We start from the raw sequence: 23,832 nt of genomic DNA, 5'->3' as shown, positions 1-23,832 counted from the left end.
CTCTGATCCCAATATGCGTTAGCAGGTGAGGGGGGGGGGGAAGTTCTGACAACAGTTTTCTAATAAGGGGGCAGGCCCATCATTTGGGGGGGGGAGCAACGGCACCCCGGACTTTAGAAAATACACTATAAATGGTATATGTACAAAATTACTAGATGGTACAATATTTGAAGGTGGCTTGTCGTTAAGATATCCGACTACCTTTCTTGTCACTTTCCTTTAAAATGGTACTGGAGTGAACTTAATAACATTTTTTAATAGAAAGTGCCTCAAAATGGTGAAAACAGTGACAAATTTTAATCTGCCTATGACATTTTCCATAAAAAAGTTGTTTTTATGTCAAATTTTAGGCAAAATTCACATGATATTTGAAACACGATTGCAAAAAATTTTGTTAATGAAATGCTTCGTGATTTTCACAGTACATTTAGCTAGTAATGTTGCAGGTTATGAACCAAAATTTAAAGGATTGCGTGATAAGCTCATAAGTTACACCCAAATATGTTTATGTACGTGTGAATATTTTGAAATTTCATCCCACATTTCGTCTATAAAACACTGCAATTCAAAAAATATATGTGATAGACCTTAGATTTTGGTTCATAACTTCACCAATGTATAGCAAAATATCACATTAAAATTTCGTAATTATGTAATGAATAGACTTTCACAAACTCAAGTAAAATGTCAAAAATAGCATGCTTTGTAAAACACGTTTGAAATCTTTATTCGAGTATTACTTGTATGTAAAAACGCAACACTAAAGTGAACGTAACTTTGATTGTAAGCATCATATAAACAAAACAAGGCTTGTTTTGAAATCACAACAAATAGGGCTTTCATAAACAATGAAAAAATTAAAATCTATATTTTCTTCCAAAATTACGTTTTCAACGTAGTCGGATACCTTAAGCAGGCGTTGTTTCTGCAATCTTGTCGATTGTTTCTCAAGCTGAATTGCAATGTTGCTGCGCATAAATCGGTTTTGAGCTGGAACTTTTAACATGTTTAACAAAATATGATACACAGTGGTACTATTGGTCCTTCTTCTAAACTGAGCAAAACTCAATTTACCATCATTGGCATTTTACTACCGTGTTATATCTTCTCAGAGGCAAGTGAATTATACCGAAAAAGTGTGAATGGGTATACCTGATACCTAACCATCTGTGTGCGCATCTCTCATCATGCTTGAAGTTAATGTGCTGCCATCTGTATTTCAAATTGTGAGTGAAGTGTGGTGCTTTTGAATATCAGTACAGTTGTAAGAAAAAATTATAACTTTTTAATCTGAACATTCAACTTTAGGCAGTGCCAGAATCACAGGAAGGGGCAAAGAGAGGCAACAGTGAAAACTGAGGGAGTGGCAATTTTAGAGAAAACAGAAACAAATTTTACTTGATCAAGAACAAGATCTTTTGCACATACATAGCATAGCATACCATTCAAAATTACCTAAGAAACATAGCAAGAGTAACCATCCTCAGGGAACAAAGAAATGTCTACTCAGAATGCAAGTTTTTTTTTTCCAAAAAAAATTTAAAAATAAATAAAAAATAAAATAAAAGACAAGAATTCATTGTAAGTGCAAACTATATCACTGAAAAAATGCCTACACACCAAAAATAATGATCTATTGCTTGAAAATCTCTAAAATATGATGAATTGCTCAAAAATGCTTAGAATATAACTAATAGCTCGAAAATTCTCAAAATATGACATCATAAAAAAACTATGACATGTCATTCAAATCAGAGCCCTACTGATTACAGGCCAGAGGACTCCATCAACAGCTTATATTAGGAACATGCACCAATACAAGGAGTATCAAAAATTAAATGAGAGTCAAAGTCTATGACAAATTCTGAAAATTCATGTGAAATGAAATAACTTGTATAGGAGACCAATTAACACTGAAATGCTTGCCGCTTACTGAAAGTCAAGCGGCTTTTCAATACAATTAGTTCAAAATTTCAACCACAGATGGTGGTAGAACCACTAACATTTTGAAAAGCAGTACCATCTATTCATGCAACCATCTACATCACCACTACACACCATCTATTCATGAAACTTTTTTACAAAACAATTTTTGTTCCTGACAAGCACTTTATTCTTTTTCATCAATTAGTCAATTTTTTTGAAATTTTCAAGACTTTTACATGCATGTCATGATCTTCATAAAAGTTTTTTTTTTCCCATTTTCGGCACCTAATTCTTGAATTCAGAGACAAAAACTCATTTAAGCAACATTTTTTTCCACAGATTTCAACAAATTTTATAGCAAAATGTAAAAAAAACCCCGTAAAACTCTGTTTGAAACAGTAATAAAATATACATTTGTGATGACAAAATTTAAAAATATTTCTTCATAAATTTTAGGTACTAATTACGATGCTACCCAAAGTCTTAAAGAGTTATCCTTGGTCAAATATTTTTTACTAAACATAGTTCTTTCACATTTTGTCTCGCTACCCTCATCATCATCTTCCGAGTCAACAGGATCCAGAAATTTCCGCTGTCCTGAACAAGTGGCAATAACAGGTACAGCTGGGTTGAAACTGAAATCAGAAAATACACAGCATGATATAAGTTCTGGTTGTATCAGGATGAAATCAATATAATAGAACCTTTATTAAACTGGAAAAAAAAGAGGGGTCTGGAGTCACTTCAGTTAAGGAAAACTATCCCTGAAAGTGTTAAAAAATAACAGCCCGCTTATACAAGGTACCTTTATTTTGCCCAAGACAAAATCTCTTTTCTCCGTACATATCCAGATATCTAATTTAATGTAGCTCCAAAAACTTGTTGAGCCAATTTTTGTTTTCTGTGAGCGACTTGTCACCACCCAATTTTTACTCAAGATCATTGCATTTTCCGGCAAACTAGCAAACAGAGATAGGAATACATCGCATATGTTCACATCTGAAACAGACAAAAACTGCTTCATCAAGCTTTTTAAATACAGATTTTCTTAACCCTTCAAGCTGGTTCAGAAATTTAAATGCCAAGACCCTATTTGCGGTATTTAAATTTCTTTAAAAATCAAACTTTGTGCAGCTCTTTGAAAATAATTTACATCTTTTATCAATTTCAATTCTAAAAATGTAAAAAAATAAAAAGTTATATTGTAGTAAAATATCTACTCTGTGCAATAAAATTTTTACTGTGAATATTTCAATCAGGCATTAAACAATTTCACCACCTGTCACATACCACGTACTGAGGGGTTAACATGTGCAAGTCTTTCTTTGGGTCGATCTTAGCACAATATTTTGTCATTTCTGCTTGGTGTTTACAGTCCCTGACTATCATTTCTTCTCAGCCATATCCCACAGCATTTTTTTTTATTTACTTGACAAATACAAACATGTAACACACAAATTTAGTCATGTTTTACACGAATATAACACATAATACACAAAAAATACGTACACACATTACAAACAACACTTTGTAGCCTCAAGGAACTGAAAAGTCCTTTCAATAGGCCTAAACTAGAGAAATTTTTTTTTGCAGCAGTATTAATATATTTATTAGATATGTGTTCAAATGTACCGTATATACTCGTGTATAACCTGAGTTTTTTTGTAGAAAAATTCGTTCCTCAAGTGGGGGGGGGGTCGGCTTATACTCAGGTCAGTTTTTGATGCGAAAATATCAGTAGTCATTTTTGTAGCAGTGTTCGAGAAACCGGCATTATTGGTATGGGATATGTTCAAACCCTCACAGAACCGATAATGTCAAAGCCGAGGCAAAGAAATCTAAAACATCATTGGTTTTGATACCATGTGGGCTAACGTCGATTGTACAGCCTTTAGATGGGAGCATCAATAAGCCTCTCAAAGACTATTTGAGGGATTTGTGGCTCGAATGGATGAGTTACGATGATAAAGAAACTACAAAAGTGGTGCCTAAAAAAAAAACTTGACATGGCCTAGTGTACCAATGGGTACATGAGGCGTGGAATTCCTGTTTCCGCCGAAATTATCATCCGATCCTTCAAAAAATGTTGCATCAGCAATGCGATGGACGGAACTGAAGATGATATCTATCCTGTTTGAAAGGGATAATGGTGATGAGACAGCCCAGATGAAGATAAAAACGAAGATGCCGCACCTTATGATGATCTGATGGATTACGATGAGCTTGGAGACTCAGAAGAAATGGTTTAAAAAGTTTGAATCATTTTCTATAGTAAATTTCCACACAAGCTATTCATTTTGCATGAAAATATAAGAATTTTTTTCTCTGAAATGAACAGATTTTTTGGGGGGGTCGGCTTACACACGGGTTTTCAATTTATTGCGGTTTTGGTGGTCCTGAAGTGGGGGGTTGGCTTATACACGAGTATATGCGGTATTTTCGTTCATGTATATATCTGAGTGAAGTTCACAATTAAGTTGCTTATCGTGAAGCTCAATATAATATAATTATCGTACATCAATACTCCTTTTTTATTATTTTACTCTTTACTTGTACTCAGTTCAATATTGTTTTTATATACTCTTTCAATACATTCATTTAAATGGTTTTGCAACTTATGCATCTAATGAAGTCAAAAATCATATGATTTATGTTATTATTATTAATTGATTTTTAACTGCTGAACACTTCTTTTTTTTTAATTTTTGACTTCAGTTAGTGTGCACTAACTCATTGGTCACTTTTTCTTTAGTATCCAAAATTAAAAATGTTTGTATGAGAGCTTGTTAAAGTAAGTGAAAATATTAAGAAACAATGCACATTTTCATAGCTGACAATTAAAGAAGCATATTCATAAAGACAAAAATTTTATATCCTTTGTGAAGATATTTATTTGAAACTCAGATCTTTTCATTTACCATAAAAAAAGTTACATAATTTTTTGAATTAAAAAGTTTAGTGTCCCTTAAATTCAAATTAACGTTTGTGGTCACATGTACATTTTTACAATCACATGTTGCTGGACTGATTTTTGTAAAAAGAAAAAAAAAAAAGTTTTCAATAGTAAGACAAAGACAGATAAAAGATCTGGAAGCTTTGCTTTCCCATCTTTTATCTGTCATGTGAGTTCAAGTACTTCATTTGAGAATAAAATGAAAACCTGTTAAGGCATCACAACTGCTTTACACACGTGGGTCCTCAACATTCTCTATAAAATTCACCCATTCTTTTAACTTATGCGTGTGGGTTTCTTCACATTCCTGCAGAAGCTGAATTGGCTTTTTGGCTTTTCATTTAGAAGTACTAATTTCCTAAACAAAGGCACATATAAAGCCTTTCTAGCCATCATTTATATGTACCATGATGGAATAATTACTAGACTTAATTAGAATTTAAAAAAAAAATCTTTGTACACTCTTTTCTCATTAAGGTCTATAGAACGATTTTGTGATTTTTGACTATTGTCAATAAGCAGTAAAAAAACTGGATGTTTCATTTGCATTAGTGACACATTTTAAGGAGGTATTACTCAAGTTATGTTAATGAATAAATTATGTTCTGATGCGGAACTTCATACCTTACTCCATTTACGCAGTCATCATGAGCCTGATAAAAATGCAAAGGCTGAAGAATCGGATGATCTGAGTTTGGTAAGTCGATTGGTGCAGCTGTAAGATCCCACACAGTCACTACGCCATTGTGGTTGCCAGAAATCAAATATTTGTCGCATCTAAATTTGGATAACATATAATCAATAAGAATAAAAATCAATGTCAGAGACCAATAATTAGAGAGCAGAAGTTTAGGTACTACAAAAAATGCAAAAATAGGCAGGCCAAAATGCAATAAAAATACTTGAAATGGGCATTTATAATTATTGTAAAAAAGGAAAAACAAGGTAAAAATGGATAAAGAATTTACTCCATCTGTACAAATACAAATACAACGCCACAACAGGCAAGTTGCCCAACGAGGTGGCTAACTTAAGAACATCATGGATTCCCGAGCCATTTTTTGGAGGTCCCACCTACTACGCCATTGTGGTTGCCAGAAATCAAATATTTGTCGCATCTAAATTTGGATAACATATAATCAATAAGAATAAAAATCAATGTCAGAGACCAATAATTAGAGAGCAGAAGTTTAGGTACTACAAAAAATGCAAAAATAGGCAGGCAAAAATGCAATAAAAATACTTGAAATGGGCATTTATAATTATTGTAAAAAATACTACACCACACGTGCACCCCGCCCACCCGCGGAACCCCCCAACGAATCGGTACATGCGGGAATGTGCGTGTACGTGTAGTGAAACCTGACGTAAAGTTTTTGTTGTTTCTCTGTAATGCTTGTTATGTGTAGTGCTGCCATCTGTGTTTCCATATTAGTTTATAATAACTGGATTATACTAGTCAAGCCAAGTGGATACTATCATACCAAAGAAGAACTGATTGTGAACCTTCAAATTAACGTCAAAAGCAGTTTTATTCAAGTTTCTACAATAATTATTTTTCTTCTTCTCCTTCAGCATCACTATCACGTTCTCGTCTGTGATTGGTTCCACCATTTTTCTTTCCTTCTCCTTTTTTCATGTTGCAGGACATTTCATTTCGACTCTTTGTCTTGAACAGTGAGTAACTCCTGCTATAAGGAGTATTTCCTATAAGGTATTTCCCTTTCTACTATTTGTCTTTGCTACTGAAGAAGGAACTTCATACAGTTCTAGAAGGCATCTAATTGTTGTTCTCTTCCAATTTTGGGTACATTTACATTGGTGTTTTTCCATAGTATATTGTCTAACCAAAAAAGGGTAATGTATTTCTATACCTCACTATGTATACCAAAGCCTACTAGTTAAGGACTAGCCTATAAGCAGCTTTATACACCCATGCTGTCTAACAAGATTCATGTTATCAAAACTAAGAAATTATTGTGTCACAACAAAGCTCATGGTTCTCTTTGACTCATCGCAGGCAAGGTTTGCCTTAACGAATTTGTGAGCTGGAGCTCAATGCATATTAATGAAAACCTTCCATAATGTAGGGCCCTTGTTTGGCTTAGGTCCATTCATTAAGCCACCACAAACTATAGGAGTGGCATTCAGAGCATGAAAGGCTGTTTCACCAAGGGTTTTCATCGAGGGAAATCAAAAATGAAGTTCCTGTTTGTATCATTCCAAAAATACTCAAGCTTGCAATATAAAATAGGTAAGAATACAATAATGTGGAATAAATACACTTGTACTTCATCTTTGAGAAAGAATCATTGCTAGAGTGAGGGAAATGGTTGTAGAATGAATAATTTGAGTTTCCATTATTTCTTATGGGGAAGTTTGATTTGATAAATAACAGTGTTTGAGATTAGGAACCCATTTAATGAAACAAATTATACTCATAAACTGAAGCTCCACTGTAGCTGTAAATTGCCCTTTAGCAATTTATCAGGGTTATTCTCAGTTCTAATCGTTCTTATACATACGTGCCATGTTGCTCAAATGAATGGTATTTAGACCAATCTCATCAAACAGATGACCGCCATTCCTATTTAATTCAACTTTTAAGCTGTACGTTTATATGTTTTGAATAAGTTCTCATCAGTTAAATTAATTTTGCTCATGAAAAAACTTTTCATTGATTTGTTTCATTGCTCTCTGAAGCATTGAAATTTGACGAGGGTTAGATGTAACATGGGCAAAAATGTTTCATACATACATAGCGTTATCAATAGTGAAAGAACTTTGAAATAGTGACATAAAAAGACAACATACTTGCTGATATCGAAATAAAGACGTTGATTCGTGGTGCAAAGCCTTCTGGCTGAGAACAAAACAGAACTCAAGTTTCTCATATCCCAACATAAAATTTCAAAATCCTAAAAATAAAAAAAATAAATAACATAAACTATGTATGTTGTCAACTTGAGTACTCAGTACTTGATGATTTCAAAACTCATAAAATGAGAAACAAAACACAAATAAAAACTCAAAACTTTGTACTCATTGCATTTTCATGATGAAAAAAAAAGCAAGACACTCAGCATGTGCTTGGAACTTGTAAAAGCATTTTTGAGTATGGAGCATGCTGGGTACATATACAATTTTTCTTCTCGCCCTTAACAGCCTGAGAGACGATTTACTGGAGCAAATAAGTTGAATAACTTGTCTTTGTTATGCATTTGATAAAGCTAATATGTCATTTCTAGCTTTAAAAAACACAGTGTATAAGGTTTAGCAATTAAAAATGTGGACTTGTTGAATGATCAAAAATTTTAATCAAATACTTATTAATAAATTTTGAAACATAGATAAAAACAAGATTTTTTTTAGCAAACAGTCCTAATTCTGATTCCATGGGATTTCGTCACTCTTACTCCTTACATCATGAAGCATGGCTTTGTGTTCTATTAAAGTTAGACTAGATTTTACTTATATGATTATTGCTTTCAATGCTTGTCTATTAAATTTGAATTTTCGTTATTCCAAAAGAAGCACATCAATTTGTCATGCAAAAATGTGAAAATTTTGAAGAAATTTTATGCATTTTCTTTTATTTCATGTATGAAAACCACCCATTAGTTTTAGCACCATGAGTTCTGGAACATATTACCTATGAGTATCAAGGTACCACTGTATGTATGTGAAAAAAAAATCAGGTTTACATAACAATTTCACTATTCTTGCTGCTGTTTTGCCGAATATCTGATATTCAAAGAAAATGTATGTCTGTATATGTCAACTGGGAGCAAAAGTGTTAGTGCATTAAAGATCCATATTAACTATCATGTTTACTTTCCAATCGCATGTAATCACTCCCCACTTCATACCAAGCCTGCTTATGAAAGTGCACGTTAAAATCAGTGACAATATTGTCACCAATTTTAACATTTTTGGAGAAACATTAAATATTTTTGCAGTCTAAGATGCACATCAGATTCAAATAAATAAAAGGTAACTATTCAAGGAAAAAAAATTCAAGATAAATTGATACATTACCTTACGAGCTCCACTATACAGTTTTGTTCCATCTTCAGAGAACATGAGGTGAGTCAGTCCTCCAGCATGCCCTTCTAGAATATGCTCAAGGAAACCAGATGGCTCTGAATATAGACCAACTGTTCAAGATGGGAAAAAAATCACGAATGATCATATAATTGCTCATAAAGGAAAAAAAATTGGCGTAGAGCCTTAAATAAATTTTGCATCACATTATATTTAGATTTCTCAATACAGTATATTATTTCACTTATTTAATATCATTACTTACTAGTTTTGTTGTATGATCCAGCTGCAGAAACATTTGATAAGGCTGAAGAAAATGCAAAACATGAGATAAACCCATTTTGGCCACTCTTTTTCACTATAATTTTTAGAGAAAAAAATATCTGAGATAAACCTCTCACTTTTTTTTATTTTTAATTGAATCAAAATCTATAGGATATCATGTAAGCACTTGGTTTTCTTGTAATCATCATACAGCTTCAATACAAATGTTTCAAATACAAAGTTTTTTCCACTACAGTGAGAAAACTTAACTTTTTATCCACTGGTGATATTTTCAAGAAATACATTAACCGTTTGAACAGTTTTCCTGATCCGCATTATAACTGCCATGGTGGAAATCACTATGAAGGTTTTTAACAACTAGCTGTTGCAAAGATGAATTTTTTTTTGGAAGGGAGAAAACTCAACTGCCTTTGCTGGGAATCAAACCCCCGTCCTTTCACTTTCTGGGTACGCTCTAGACCACTAGAGCAAAAAAAAAGCAACAAATCTCTCAATGTTTCCTTGGAGCTTGTGTGCACTGGAAGGGACTGTGCATGGACAGCCAGACCTTACTCAGGAAAAGCTCACAACTGCTGACGCTGCCACAAGATGGTGACTTATAAAAATATGGCGTCACTCTCTGCTACCATATGAAAGTTTTTAACAACTGCGAATATGAATTTTTTTTTTGTTGGAAACAGAGAAAATTCATCTGCTTTTGCGGAGAATCGAATTGTAGAATTTTCTCTTTCCAAAAAAAAATTCATCTTTGCAACAGCCAGTTGTTAAAAACCTTTGTATAGTAGCAGAGAGTAACGTCATCCTTTCATAATTCGCCATCTGGTGACAGCATCAGCAGTTGCGAGCTTGGCCTGAGTCAGGTCCAGCAATCCATGTACGGTCCCTTTCAATACACATGAGCTCCAAGGAAAGATTGAGAGATTCGTTGCCTCTGTAGTCTAGTGCGTTCACCGGGAAAGTGAAAGGACGTGGGTTTGATTTCCCGCAAAGCAGGGTTGTTTGGTTTAAACCTTGGTTTTAACCAACTGGTTTTTTTCAAAAAATCAGATAAAAGTGGCCTAAATATCATTTTTTTCCCTGAAAAATATCATATTTGTTCATTATTAGCCAAAATGTTTCATTTTTACCTTATTTTATATCCTTGGGGTACATTCTGACGGTATATCTTTAAATGACATAAGATTTTATAAGTGGTTTTTTTCAAAAAGTCTCATAAAAGTGGCCAGAATATATATATATTTTTCATATGAAGTATCTTAGTCATTTAAAGTTATATATAAAAGCCAAAATTTCTCATTCTTACAACATTTTCTAACCTTTGGCTACATTCTGATGCTCTATCTTTAGCAAATTCATGAATAAGGATTGCATCACACATCTAAATGTAGTGGTGTATTATCTCACAGGGTTTCTTTTTCCGTTCACAAAGAAGCAGCTACAGTAGTGACACCATCATGCTAGGGGCAAGTGGTCCTATAATCCAATAAAGACACCAGCTGTCCTTGAAGGACAAAGACTAGTGTACTAGTTGTTACATTACCTCACATACATTTTCATTCCCATAAGAAGTAGCACATCTCCTACTGTATATCTCCCAGTCTTAATATATTCAATAGTTGTTTTTTTATAATTTCACACACACACTGTTAAGCCCAGTTAATCAAGGTTCTACTGTATAGTAGTAACAGATTTATAAAAAATAATCAGCTATATACAGGGTGATTATAATTTAAGTTTTGATTCCAAAACTATACAATAAGTACTGATCGGAATGACCTGAAAATTTGCATGGATACTCCTGAAGCAATGGACGTTTCTTTCGCAAAAGAAAAAAGTGCAAAATGTGCAAGTAGACGATGCTGTACTTGGCCAGCAGTATAATCTATTTTGTGCAACCACATCATTTCGGCACTTCCACAGCATCAGTGTGTGGATAGAACTTCTATCAAGATGCACATTGCAATACCAGCAAAGCAGCTGCTGAAGACCCATTTTGACAGGATGCACCTTAACCCTTGCAACTTCTGGCTGTGGGGGTACCTCAAAATGTTATAAACAGTGGTCAGATTGCAAACTTTGGTGAATTGTAATCTCCAGCACATTCCCTATATGTTAGAAGTTCCTCATTCCTCAGGAATATGAACGGGGGAAAGGGGGCGCGTTTGGTTTAATAAAGCTGAATTGCAAGCACATCCACATTATGACCATGGCATACTCCGATTCTGCTGTTGAACAAGAATTTTTGTGCTTTCAACCTCATAGCCAGAACACGCGGTGGACAACATATTTAAAATTTTTTGAGTAAGTTGTAGTTATTTGTTCAATTACTTCATTTTTTTTGTGATGTTTCCGTGAATTATGGACTCGTGCAATGCTATAATTAAGTTACAATTTTGCCTTGACTGGCTATCGTTTCCATTCTGCAAGCAAATTTCCCACATGTTGGATGATGTCATTAATTTTACATTTTTAAGTATTTTTTCCCCTTTATCAAATAAAATTGAATTATTTCAGGAATATTCATGTCAATTTTCAAGTCATTCTGACAATCGCTCTTTTTTTAGTGTTATGAAATCAGAACCTTAGTTATAATCACCCTGTATATCATAAATCATCGTTAATTAATCTGCATTATTTATGCATCATTAAATGCATTATATTCACCTAATTTTTATTACTTTTTGCAAAATAGCTTCGTAATTAAGTATACTGAAAGTAACTGGAGAAAAACCTTTATATATTATATGATTAATAACAACATTAAAAGAATTTTCAAACACACAGTAATCCATTGAGTTAAGCAAAAAATAATTAAATGGCAAAATGGTTTTTGTTAAAATGTAATAAATATTTATTGATTAATTAGCATGGGAATAGTGTTAATTGCATTAATAAACATTTTATTTTAGTTAATTATTACAAGTTTGAATGATTTTTCAGAAATTTCATTGTTTTTAATGTTAATACTATTTAAAACAAAAAAACCGGTTTAAACCAAAAAAACCTGGTTTAAACCAAAAAAACCCGGTTTTTTGGTTTTTTTCAAAAAAACCGGTTTTTTTACCAACCCTGCCGCAAAGGCAGTTGAATTTTATCTTTCAAAAAAAAAAAATCATCTTCGCAACAGCCAGTTGTTAAATACCTTCATATGGTAGCAGAGAGTGACGTCATTCTTTCATGAAAATCACTAAAACAAGGAAGACAAATACTCTATCTCTATTCTATCATTTATTCTGTATCATATATATATATCTAATATTTCTATACAACTCTTCCTTCTAACCAGATCACACACATGGCTGCGTGTGCTGCTCGGTCTCAATGAAGAGATATAAGCAGGTGGTCGAAGAAGACCTGAGCCATGCTGGAAGCTGTGAGTGTATGTGTTGTGAACCTAAAATAAAGTTTGTTTCTGTGTAATGCTTGTTATAGCACTTCCATCTATATTTCGAACTATGAGTGAAGTATAATGACTGAAAACTGTACCATTGTAGACCTGTTGCTCTCTGTGGCACGACCTTTTAATGGGGAGATTGCTCACATTCACACGTCAAAGTTGGAAATCACAGAAAACCAACTTCAGCCGACCACCACTGTGGCACCAGTGGGGTTTAAACATAGGTCCTCACGATGTGAGTCTATAACTATAATGATCACCACAGAGCTCTATACAACTCTGAAAAGATGGGGGGAAACACTTCCCCCCAATTATCTAACTTTGAACAAAAGTTGACTCCGCTCACTGCTGATTGACAGGAAGGGGGTGGGTGAAACATGTCATCAGGCAAAGCTCCCTGCACAGAGCTAGTTGGACTCAGGATTACAGAAATGCGAGGGTTTTAAGAACGCATATTTTGGGATTGAAGCAGTAACGGTTATGTAAATATCCAACTTATCCATCTGCTCCACATCCCACATTTGTCATCACATCTAGTTTTTCCCCATTCCATGCTTTGGTGACAGACACTACATAACATGATACAGATAAACAAAGTAAAAATGTGGAACTTTTTAATGAACACAAAATTTTCCCTTACTCATCTGAATTCCCTGTTAACTCATTCTGTGAAACAGGTTATTGTTGACATTGTGGATTCAGAATATTATTAGACCTGGGGGACTAAAGTGAAACCACAGGCTCCACCTTTGAAAGACAGATTTTAAAAATTCCAGAAAATTTTTGAGATTTTTCCCTCATATCTACATATAAGATTCTTATTATTTGGTTGGTTGTCATGCTAGATCTTAAAAAATAGGCGAGAGAGACTAAATTATTGTTCAAAATTTAGCGATACAGTGTTTTACCATTTCATTCAGTGTGATGGCGACCAGCCACAAGAAAAACTTCTTGGATTTGAACATAAAAATGGAGGTCATACAAGCAAGAGAAAAGCAAAATTTAAGTGTTACAGAAATGTAGAATCTTTCTTTCACAAACTCGATTGGTCTTTGATCTCACTGTCACTATTTTTAAAAAGGTACACAATTTCTCAATTTTTCTCATTTTAAACATTAACATTTTTTTTTCCTTTCTGACAAAAGTAAATGTTCATTCTATTTCTATTCAGAAGAATATTTTATATTGAACTTTAACTATTAATGAATTAAATTTCACATGTAAGGTAATTTGAAACAGCAAACATGAAAAAATTCAAAATAATTATATGCATGTCGCTGTTTAATACTTGGTTTATAGTAGTTAGACTGGTGTTCTCAAAAGTTGTTTCGTGAAATGACAGAAATAAATCATTGCATATAGTTTTGTGTGCACCTTTATAAAACGAAAACCCTTCTGAAAATAGTTTGTTTCTTGACTTCCGTTTTGTATTGGTTTCTACTGTATAAAAATAAAATAAAAAAAAAAGCTTGAATAAATGCTGCCATGAATCACTTACAATAAGTTGGTCTTTCAATGCATTGTCTTCCAGGTATAGACACATCAAAAATTCTTATCATTTTGTGGAAACCACAGAAAATCTGCTGTCCTAAGCTGTCAAAAGCAACGCTGTATGGCGTGGTGATCTCATCCTTATAATTAACGAAACACAAGAGAATTAAAATTTATTTTATACCATTTATTTAAGAAAAATGAACAAGGAATAATTCCCCACACATATGAGCAAAATTTTATGTTTCATTAGAAATGTAAAAAGTACTACACATAATTATCTGAGAAGTTCTGTTTGCAATTTTTCACAGATAGTTACTTTTATCTGTGCTCCACAACTTCGGCTAGAGGACACTATGATGCTTGAGAACAACCAACAAGTTATTATATGAGTTTATGAAATAGCTGTCGCACAATAAACTTAGAAATTTGTGCCTAGCCCCTCTAGCAAAAACTATGCATATACACCTAGGCACATAACAGTCATCATAACCGTTATGTACAACTAGGTTTTTAATTTTATTGATTTTTTTGTCAAAAAATACATTAAAGTTTATCCAAATGTTAACACAAAAAAAAAAATAGTAAAACCCAGCTTTTATGAGCACCAGCGGGACAAAAAAAAATTGTCTGTAAAAGAGGTGTGACCCATTAATCAAGGGTTTGAAATGCATACTTTTATTATACAAGAGAATTATTATTTGACCATAAAATAGGGTTAACTGCATCTGAAGTCCCGTTAATATTAGAAATGAAAAATCTGATTTCTTTCAGTTCGCATAGAGAAAAATCTGTTTAATAATTATGACAAAAGGGTTTGCAATGCAAAAAATTCTCATAGAAGAGGATGTTAATATTTCCTCCGGTTTCCCCTACGAAGATAAAAAGTTGTCAAGCTGCTGTCAGAATGCCCAGTGCTACCACGATATTGCACATGTAAACAGAGCTTGAGAGGTGACTGTTAAAGAGATGGTTTTTATTGCACCACAAATATTCCTTTGAACAATTTTGTAGGCATTTGGCTTCGCCATTTCAAACCTAAGTCCAATCGATAGCTTGTAGATCTTATTACAGAATATCTAAAGAATTACTGGGTTTTTTTTTTCCTGATCAACCAGACATTGAAAAAGAAAAAAAAAGATGCAAATTAGGCTAGGAATGAATTCTGAGACATTGTATGATCTCATAAAAGCAATACCATGATAAATGGTATTGCATGCTGAGTACTGCAACCTATTGTCTAAAAGAGGAGTTTTCAACAAGGAATTCACTGAAATCTTCAGGTCTGTGAGCTTGGATAAAAAAACAATTCATTGTTTTTACATTGTTATGTTGTACTGAATATTATGTTGTAAAAGGATCTGTGGCCTTTATTTCAGTGGCGCAGGCGATTTGTGGAATGTTAAGATTAAGAACCTTTGCTTTGGAAGGATTTTTGAGTTGTTTTCTAACAGTGAACATGAATTCATAATAATTATAAAGAGCAAAGAAACCAAAACAAACGGGGATTGCAAACAGAGATTCTACACCAGGGATCTTCAACATTTCAGATACGGTGGGCCAAATTGAAACTCCCCATGAAGCTCGCCTGCCACCAACTCATTTAATTTAATGACCTCAATAGACGGGGCCAATGGGCCTAAGAGTCAAACAGGGACAAAAATAATTTAAGACTTATTTATGCTCAAATTATTTTTTATTAATTAACAATTTTGATTAGTTCTGAAATAATTTTTAACACTAATTCTGAAAAGTTTTTAATTACTGATTAATTTAATTAATTTGTAGATTAATTTTAATGTGAAATCACTTCAAACGATTCTATAATTATTTTATTTTGGTAATTCTGAAATTATTTTCCTTCTCAAATGATTATCTTGAAATCATTTCTTTTAACAATTATACAATTATTCTTTCATTGATTGCGAAATAATTTCTATCAGAAAATACAAAATAATTATTTCTTCTCTTTGATTTCTTTTCACTAAATTCTGAAATTATTTCTTTCAGTAATTCTGAATCTTCATCAATTCTGAAATTATTTCTTTTGTTATAATTCTGTTTTTGTCAATTTGATCTGAAATTATTTCTTCCATTTATTCTACGTAGAATTTTTACTTTAATTTATTCTGAAATTATCTGCTTCACTAATTCCAAAATTATTTTATTTCATTAATTCTGAAATTGTTTCATTAATTCTAGAATTAATTATCTTTTAATGTTTTCAACCATTTTCTGAAAATTATAAGTGGCCCACGACAAAAAGCTCTGAGGGCGGAATGCGGCCTATGCACCATGCATTGAAGACCCCTCTTCTACACCACAGGCAGCAGAAATTGTACTTTCAGCACGATTTTCTGAACAATCACAACAATGATCAAATACTTGCACATGAACAATGTACCACATGAAATACTCACCATATGGTCATAAGATCTGTAAGTACATCGAAGTTGTCCAGTGAAAGCATCCCACAAATGCACTGGGCTATCATTAGAAGTACTGCATAGACTAAAAAAAAAGAATAAATGAATAAAATGTCAAAAATTTACTCAAGGGATCACGCTTTTGTTACAACTATTTTGGTTGCAAGCTTTTTATCAAGTCAAAACAATCACTGATAATCACAATTCAACTTAATTGGATCAAAAATTTGTATAGAATTAATCTGATGATTTAATGCTCACAAGGACAAATTAGACAAGTACCTAAGGCAGTATTTCTCAACCGCTGGGCCACTTGCCCAGTACCGGGCCCCAACACTAGTCACACCGGGCCATGGGTGATTCGTGGTTTCGTTTTTCCCAATAATTTCTCATTAGTTGTGTGTATGACCAGGCATTTCACTATCACAAAAGAGATTTACCGGGCCGCTGGCTTCCAAAGATTGAAAACCATTGACCAAGGGTACTGATTGTGCCAATTCAAGACAAAATATTTAATTTGACAAGTAAACAATTAAATTTGCAAATAATGACTAAATTCGTCCATTTCACCAAGCAGTTTGTTGATATGGCCTAACTTCTTGCCCATTTGGCTACAAATTCTTTTGACAAAGTGATCAAGTTTCTTAAGCTAATAAGCAGCCAAAGCAAATTCTACCAGTAATGATACTGCATAGATGTTTAAAGCAAATTCTGGATGAATTTTTATTCTCTTCCCATAAGATTCAAATCAGAATGGTGCATTATTCATGCAGCTGCTAAATGGTTCTTTAACACTAGAGCAATGGAAACAAAAGTCATTTCGACCGTAAACCTACTTTGATATATGATTATACCCGATTAGTTTATCTCAGGTTGTTGAGATTTCACGTCTTTTCTCATTTTGTTGAAGCCTTTTAAATTTTTAAAATATTAATATTCTAGGTTTCTTGGTTTAGTAGTAAAATTAAGTTTTACCTAGAATGGCGGTATGAAATATTTAATTAATATAATTGCAAACATGCTGAAATGGATAGTCTTCTTGTACGAAACTTAATATTGGGAGAAAAGATGTTCTATCATGGTATTTGCTTTTTTCCAGTACCCATTTTGTATCATTCAAGAGCGAACTTTTCAAGAAAGTCGTCATGCGTTATTCAATTCATTTAGCGTTTCTACGGATCTTTGTGCTTTTACTGCATTACATTCGCTGGTAAAATAAAAGGAATTTTTCATGATTATACCCATGGACCCGCTCCAGCACATGGACTGAGATTATTCTTATAATTTTTTGTTTCTTTACACTAAAAATTCACTGCAGAAGAGCCCCAGGGGCCCCACCAAAGATCCCAGCCTGGAGGCCTGCGCAGTTGATTCTGATGTTGTGACAGACTAATTAAATAGGCAGAGAAAATCTACCATTCTGTAAAAAAATCATGTCTGTTTTGGCAATTAATATTATATCTTACATGAAATATAGTCAGTCTGTTTGCATTTACAGACCTCATATATATAAGCTATTCTAAAACTGACAAAAGTACAAAAATCATTGTTGAATTAATTTAATCTTCACACGCACATACCCTTTCAATTAGATTTTTAAAAAATCATACAGTACCAGCATGTAACAGGATCAGATGATGACATACCAGGATACCAAGCATAATCATAGATGCCTCCACCTTCACGTATCTCTAACACAGGTGACTGCAAATTTGAAAATATATAATTAATATATTAATATCCTTGAAATCGTCTAATTTTAGTCAAAAATTAAAAAAAACTTTTTTTTTATTCTTCGACATAGCTGGTAGAGGGCAAATGGTTTATCTTATGTGAAATGAAATGCAATGCATAAATGAATGAAATCAAACACAACATTATCTAGTCAAATATAAACTTAGAACCAAGTCAACCAAAATCACCAGAGAGTAAACTTAGCCTTATGACAGCAAATTCTGTACATCGTGGGTTCTGTTTCTAAAAAACGGTATAAAAATCAAGCTAAAATTGTATGCAACACTTCACAAATTCAAAAAAATTCAATAAAGTTTCTTAGAGGAGCCAAGCGTTTTTTTTTTCTTCTGCAAATGAAATTTTCATTTGACTTGTTTGGGACTTAGTGGTCTCTTTCCCGCAAAGCAGAATATGCAGAAAACAAGATGTGTCACAGAACAATCTCTGGAAGAGTTTTAAAAAAAGTGAGAAAAACACGGATGGAAATTTATTTCATTATGGGAATTTTCACCGCAAAACATTGCCTGTCAGCTGAGAGTTTGTAGCAGAAAAATGCAAGCCACTGAACTTTGGAGCATCTTTCTATGTAGGTAGACACGCAGATATAATTTCCAAAAACTTTGCGTATCAAATATAATGTTCCATCAAAAAATTACTTGAGCAAATGACAATTAACCTTGGAAAAAAAACAAATTATGACGAAGTATACGATGCACAATGTATATGAACAAATTACTAATCAAATAATGAACCTAAAATAATTCACCATCTCTTCAACATCTTCCCAATTGAAATCCGCTTGCCATAACTCTGAAGGGAAATTGAAGATTCGAAGGACATTATCATTACTACAAGTCAAGATGCACGAACCATCAGGAGCCCTACAAAATAATAATATAAATTAATTAACTGAGTTAAAATAAATATATATTAATGCAATTAACACTACTACCATATTAATTAATCTATAAATATTTCTGGGATTGACAAAAAACAACTTTTGCAATTTAATTATTTTATAGCTCAACTCAAGGAATTATTTTGTGCTTATGGTAATAATTAATGTCAATCTTAAACGTATAATAGTGATGTTACACTCCAGGATACACTACTTTCAATATGCATTGAAGGCTTGAATTTTCATGTTATGTAAGATATATAAAATGGATCTGTATATTGTAAGGGGAATTTGACCACTAGAATTTACAAATATTTGATTTATCAATCAAATTAACTAAATCAACAGGTGAGGATTATAGGAAGAAGTTTTTTTTTCAGACTAGTGAAATTCGCATCAGCAGATTATACCTAAGAAATTATGATTATTATGGTTTTAAAAAATTGAGCAAAGAAAGAAATGAGTAGAACTCAGATAATTATGAAAAAAACTCACCATTTGCAGCCTTTGGTGAAGTTGTCTAAAGAATCAAACTCCTTCCAAGCGCCAGTAAACTGGACAGGAACGTGATCAAATTTGTATGAAATGCTAGGTGTTGAAGTATTAGAGTCCAAATGTTCACAGTTTGACTCATTTTCTAAGACATGAGAAACATTTTGAGAATCGTTCTCCACTTGGGAAGAAATATCACATTTGTCAGGAACACCCTCAGAGTCATTTCCTTCAAGTACGATCTCTTGAGCCTGATCATCAGGAATCGTTTCAGACATGATTGTTCCTTGTTCTACATGTAACACATCCGAAGCCGACAAATAAGATAATTCTTTGAGCATATCGCTTTTGGCGTTTCCAAGTTCATCTTCTTTCGATAGAGCTTCTGAACTCATTTTCGAGTGATGCCTCAGTTTCCTCTGTAACTTTTTCGGCAGGAATTAACCAAAAGACATGGGCAGCATATTTAAAAACTACTTTATAAGAATATCTGAATAAAACACTCGAAGATTCAATGCGGAAAACACACCTAAAGGGAATATATGTTATTGACATATCATTCATTTTATATGGAAAGTCGTAAAAATAATTTTGTTTAGGTTAATCACACAAAACATGTCAGCATTTGTAGAGTTGTTTTTGTATTTGTATCTTTACCAGTTATTATAATTAAGACACCTCAATAAAGCTTCAGGGACGGCCTCCGACATTGGCGTATGCATGTGGGTTTTTTAGGGGGGTTCTAAACCCCCCCCCCCCCCCATAATGCTTGTAAGGTGCCAAACTCTGTCACAGGTCACTTAAGCGATCTGTGAATGTGCCAGAAACCTACTTGAGTGATATGAAAATGTGCGACAAGCTGTTTAAATGCTCTGGAACTGTCCCAATTAATTAAGCAATCTGTAAAAATCTGCCGCTAAGTTAATTTTTACAAAATTAGGTTTGAGGAGGCAGGCCAAATCAGATAACCCCCAGAGCCACATTTGGTCTGCAGGTAAAGGGTTTAGCCTATATGGCTTAAAGGTTGGATTGCAATGAATTTCTTTAAAAAAAGTTTGAGTTATTAGCATTCAAATAGAATTGAAACTAATAGAAATTGATTATAATAACACAGAAAGGTATTTTCTTTTGAAATTTTAATTTAAAAAAAAATTTTGCATTAAAAAATAAATTTTTGATCGTCTGTGGTTGGCACGAACCCTCTTATACACCCCGCATATGCCTCTGATCCTACCAATATACGTTAGGAGGTAGGGGGCAGAGCTGTCAAAATTTTGCCAGACAAGGAGGGGAAAGGGGATTGGAGGGTACAGATGCAATATAATCCAGACCGCCAAAGTGGAATAATCGAGATTGCCAAAGATGGCGTAAGTCGCCAAGCAGGCATAATGGTGCCAGGCTAATGTAATTTTTTTTTTCATTTTCCATTTCAGGTGGCGCTAGTAATACAGTTTATTCAAATGGTGTCTCTCTCTTTGTGTAATAGTATTAGGATTATGTTTCCATCAGGTTGTATTTTTTTCCGAATATATTTATTCTTATTATTTTTCTTAAATTCTGCCCTTCCGTTTTCAGTGTTGCAAAGAAATATCATTATTTTAATTTACTATTATTTTAAACATGGTTCATACTCTTTGAAAGTAAAAAAATTCAAGCACTATTCAAGCACTTTTCCAGGCAAAATTTTAAAATTCAAGGACATTCATATCGCGGTTGATAAAAATTTTGATTTGAAAAAATGAAATTACTTGCATTTTTTAAATTTATATTCAACATTTTACTCATTTTTAATTTCGAGTTTAAACTGCTAATTTATTAAAGATATTTAATTTTTTAAAACAAATGTAATTTCAACTTGTAGGCAATGTCAAGTTCTGAACGGGGTCTTGCGTTTAAAAAAAAACGACTGTAGTTTAGAATGCAAAATGACATTTAAGCAGAAATCATTTCATGTTTGAAACAGTATTGGAATTTGCCTTCGATAAAAAAAAAAATAATTTGAAAGAATGTAATCATATATCTAGGGTGACTATATGACCTGTATTTCCTGAGACATTCCAATAATTTCATGTAATTTTGGCCATCACAACTTTACATGAAAAAATATCCCGTTATTTTTCCATATATTTTCAACAAGAAATATTGAAATTTTTATTCTTTACTGAAATTATGAATTAAAATTATTTTCTCAATCCTATGAATTGTATTATCGTAATTATGATTTAAATATTGTTATGTTAATGTTTCCTCTCCACCCCTCCCCCCCATAGAATTCATTTAAATTTACTGTTTCAATGCAATGGTGCTTCATTTTTTGCCTTTGGTGTTTTTTTTTTTTGTTTTTTTTTGGCAATTTTAGCAATAATTAGGCTACCTTTGGCATCATTTTGGTGATAATTGGCGATTCCTTGTATTTTTTATCTAGGAAATACGATCAGCCCACATATATATTCAACTGACATTCCTTAGTTCAATAGTTTAAAATATTTTGAAACAATATCTTAAGCGCAGTGTTTTACTGCCAGATTTCAGGCACCATCTTTTTAAGCATAGAAATTACCTCAGTTATGGGTGATTATATGTCCTGTTTTGAATTGTCTTGTAATCATTGTATCATTATTGCTCTAAACATTTTCGCCCGAGTAGAATATGGGTTAAGTGGGATTTAGTTGAAAAGGGACAAAAATTGATAGAAGAAATTCACATAATATATATATTTATTTATTTAAAGCACTTGAAAATGATTCAAGGACTTTCAAGGACTGTACGAACCCTGTTGAAGAATCTGGATACTCAGAGAAACTTATGCCTGTGTCGATTTATTATCTCGAAGAGAATCCAGGTTTTATTTTTTTCATACAGAGAATATTTATTTGTGCTATTATTTGTAATATTATAGTTGGTTTCCGCTATTATGTTTTCTATGCAGTTTTTTTTTTTTTTTTTGGCATCTGTAGTCAGTCATGGCCTTGGCGACTTTTCGTTGGGCTGTCGGACGTATAATATGGCAAATGTAAGATAACAGATGAGATAGCATGGGGGGGGGGGGCCTGAATTGCTTTTAAAACAAACCTCCATCCTAATATGTGTACATTCATCCGTCCTAACGAAACCCAAAACCTTTCCCCAACTCCCAACCCATCTCGACTGTAATCACCACAAAATTTGTTAATCGCGACAATACCCAATTGTCCGGGGAAAGTATAATGTAAAATTTTTGTATGTTTTCTTTTTGACACAAATAAAGTGTTCCAGACTCTGCCGCGAAGCTGGGCTGGAAGAGATCTCGGCAACGGGTCAAGTCTGGCGTTCATAGGGCCGTCGGATGTGTTTGAGGCCGGAAAAAAAAAAAAGGCGCCAAGGACTCTGGATTATACTGCATCTGTTCTGGTTGGAGTTTTGCTGTTAAATGGAGGGGTCAAAAATGGCTAAAAACTTGAACGGCCCCACACGGCCTTGGCGACTTTTGTCGGCCTTATTTAGAGCCAAAAAAAAGTCACCAAGATTGGCGGCGGATTATACTATAGCTGTTCTAAAAAACAATTTCATCGCATCACCAGATTAATTTCGTGTTTTTCAATAAACATGAAATACAATGTAGCGAACGATGAAGAGCTCACGAGAAGTATTTTTGACCGCGATAAATACCTTGGATATTATCACTGCTAAACTCAAAGTTATCGATTTAATGAACATTAATACATTGATACTTTTTGCATTTCATATGCATCTTTTTGTCATATACTTACAGTACCGTCTCGAAATTCACACAACTCACACAGAAAAGAGTTTGTTTATCCTATTTAACAGAAGTCTCGGACGGCTTTGACCGTAATACATATTTCGAGGTGTAAGTTTTTTTTCTTAGAACTTCTTTTTATAAATTTTATTCCAATTTGTTTGAGAGACGACTGATCATATTTGTTCCGTAAAAAACGGGTAATTGAAATGTCGAGAATGGGGTCCGTTCAAATATTACGCAAGCAAATTTTTAGCCGTTTTTGACCCCTCCCCCCCTTGTCAGCAAAATTTCGTCATCAGCTCTACCCCTCTGAATCCTAAAGCCGGGTTTTCCTAGGAGCAGGTTTCCTGTGCCGCGCGTAACGTGATTCGCCCAGCGCGACACGCCGTCCACTCACCAGTAAGAAAAGCAGTACGACTGTTTTCCTACAGAGCGCAATACGCC

The 23,832-nt window shown here is 33.4% G+C and overlaps 1 protein-coding gene across 2 annotated transcripts; it reads right to left on the bottom strand.

Moving 5' to 3' along the window:
* Positions 1-699: 699 nt before the first annotated feature.
* WDR79 (Telomerase Cajal body protein 1 homolog) lies at positions 700-23,473 on the bottom strand. Of its 2 annotated transcripts, XM_089249650.1 has the most exons (11): positions 23,396-23,473; positions 19,650-20,175; positions 19,023-19,137; positions 18,138-18,226; positions 16,517-16,607; positions 14,104-14,236; positions 9,189-9,281; positions 8,918-9,036; positions 7,694-7,797; positions 5,504-5,656; positions 700-2,561 (listed from the first exon to the last, which is right to left on the bottom strand). In XM_089249650.1, exons 2-11 carry the CDS (start codon positions 20,039-20,041, stop codon positions 2,390-2,392), a joined length of 1,461 nt encoding a protein of 486 aa, XP_089105776.1. In that variant the 5' UTR covers positions 20,042-20,175; positions 23,396-23,473; the 3' UTR covers positions 700-2,389. The 2 variants fall into 2 exon arrangements, with proteins under 2 accessions (XP_089105776.1, XP_089105777.1); XM_089249651.1 differs by lacking the exons at positions 700-2,561; positions 5,504-5,656; positions 23,396-23,473 and adding an exon at positions 5,904-5,997 and having other exon boundaries at positions 19,650-20,160.
* Between the last annotated feature and the right edge of the window lie 359 nt (positions 23,474-23,832).

The sequence above is a fragment of the Pholcus phalangioides genome, unplaced genomic scaffold (genome assembly GCF_987345545.1).
Source record: "Pholcus phalangioides strain wild (caught in Gottingen) unplaced genomic scaffold, Ppha-v1.0 ptg000022l_1, whole genome shotgun sequence".
NCBI classification, from domain to species: domain Eukaryota; kingdom Metazoa; phylum Arthropoda; class Arachnida; order Araneae; family Pholcidae; genus Pholcus; species Pholcus phalangioides.
Note: the sequence above shows the minus strand (reverse complement) of the source record. Positions and strands in the feature narration are given on the sequence as shown.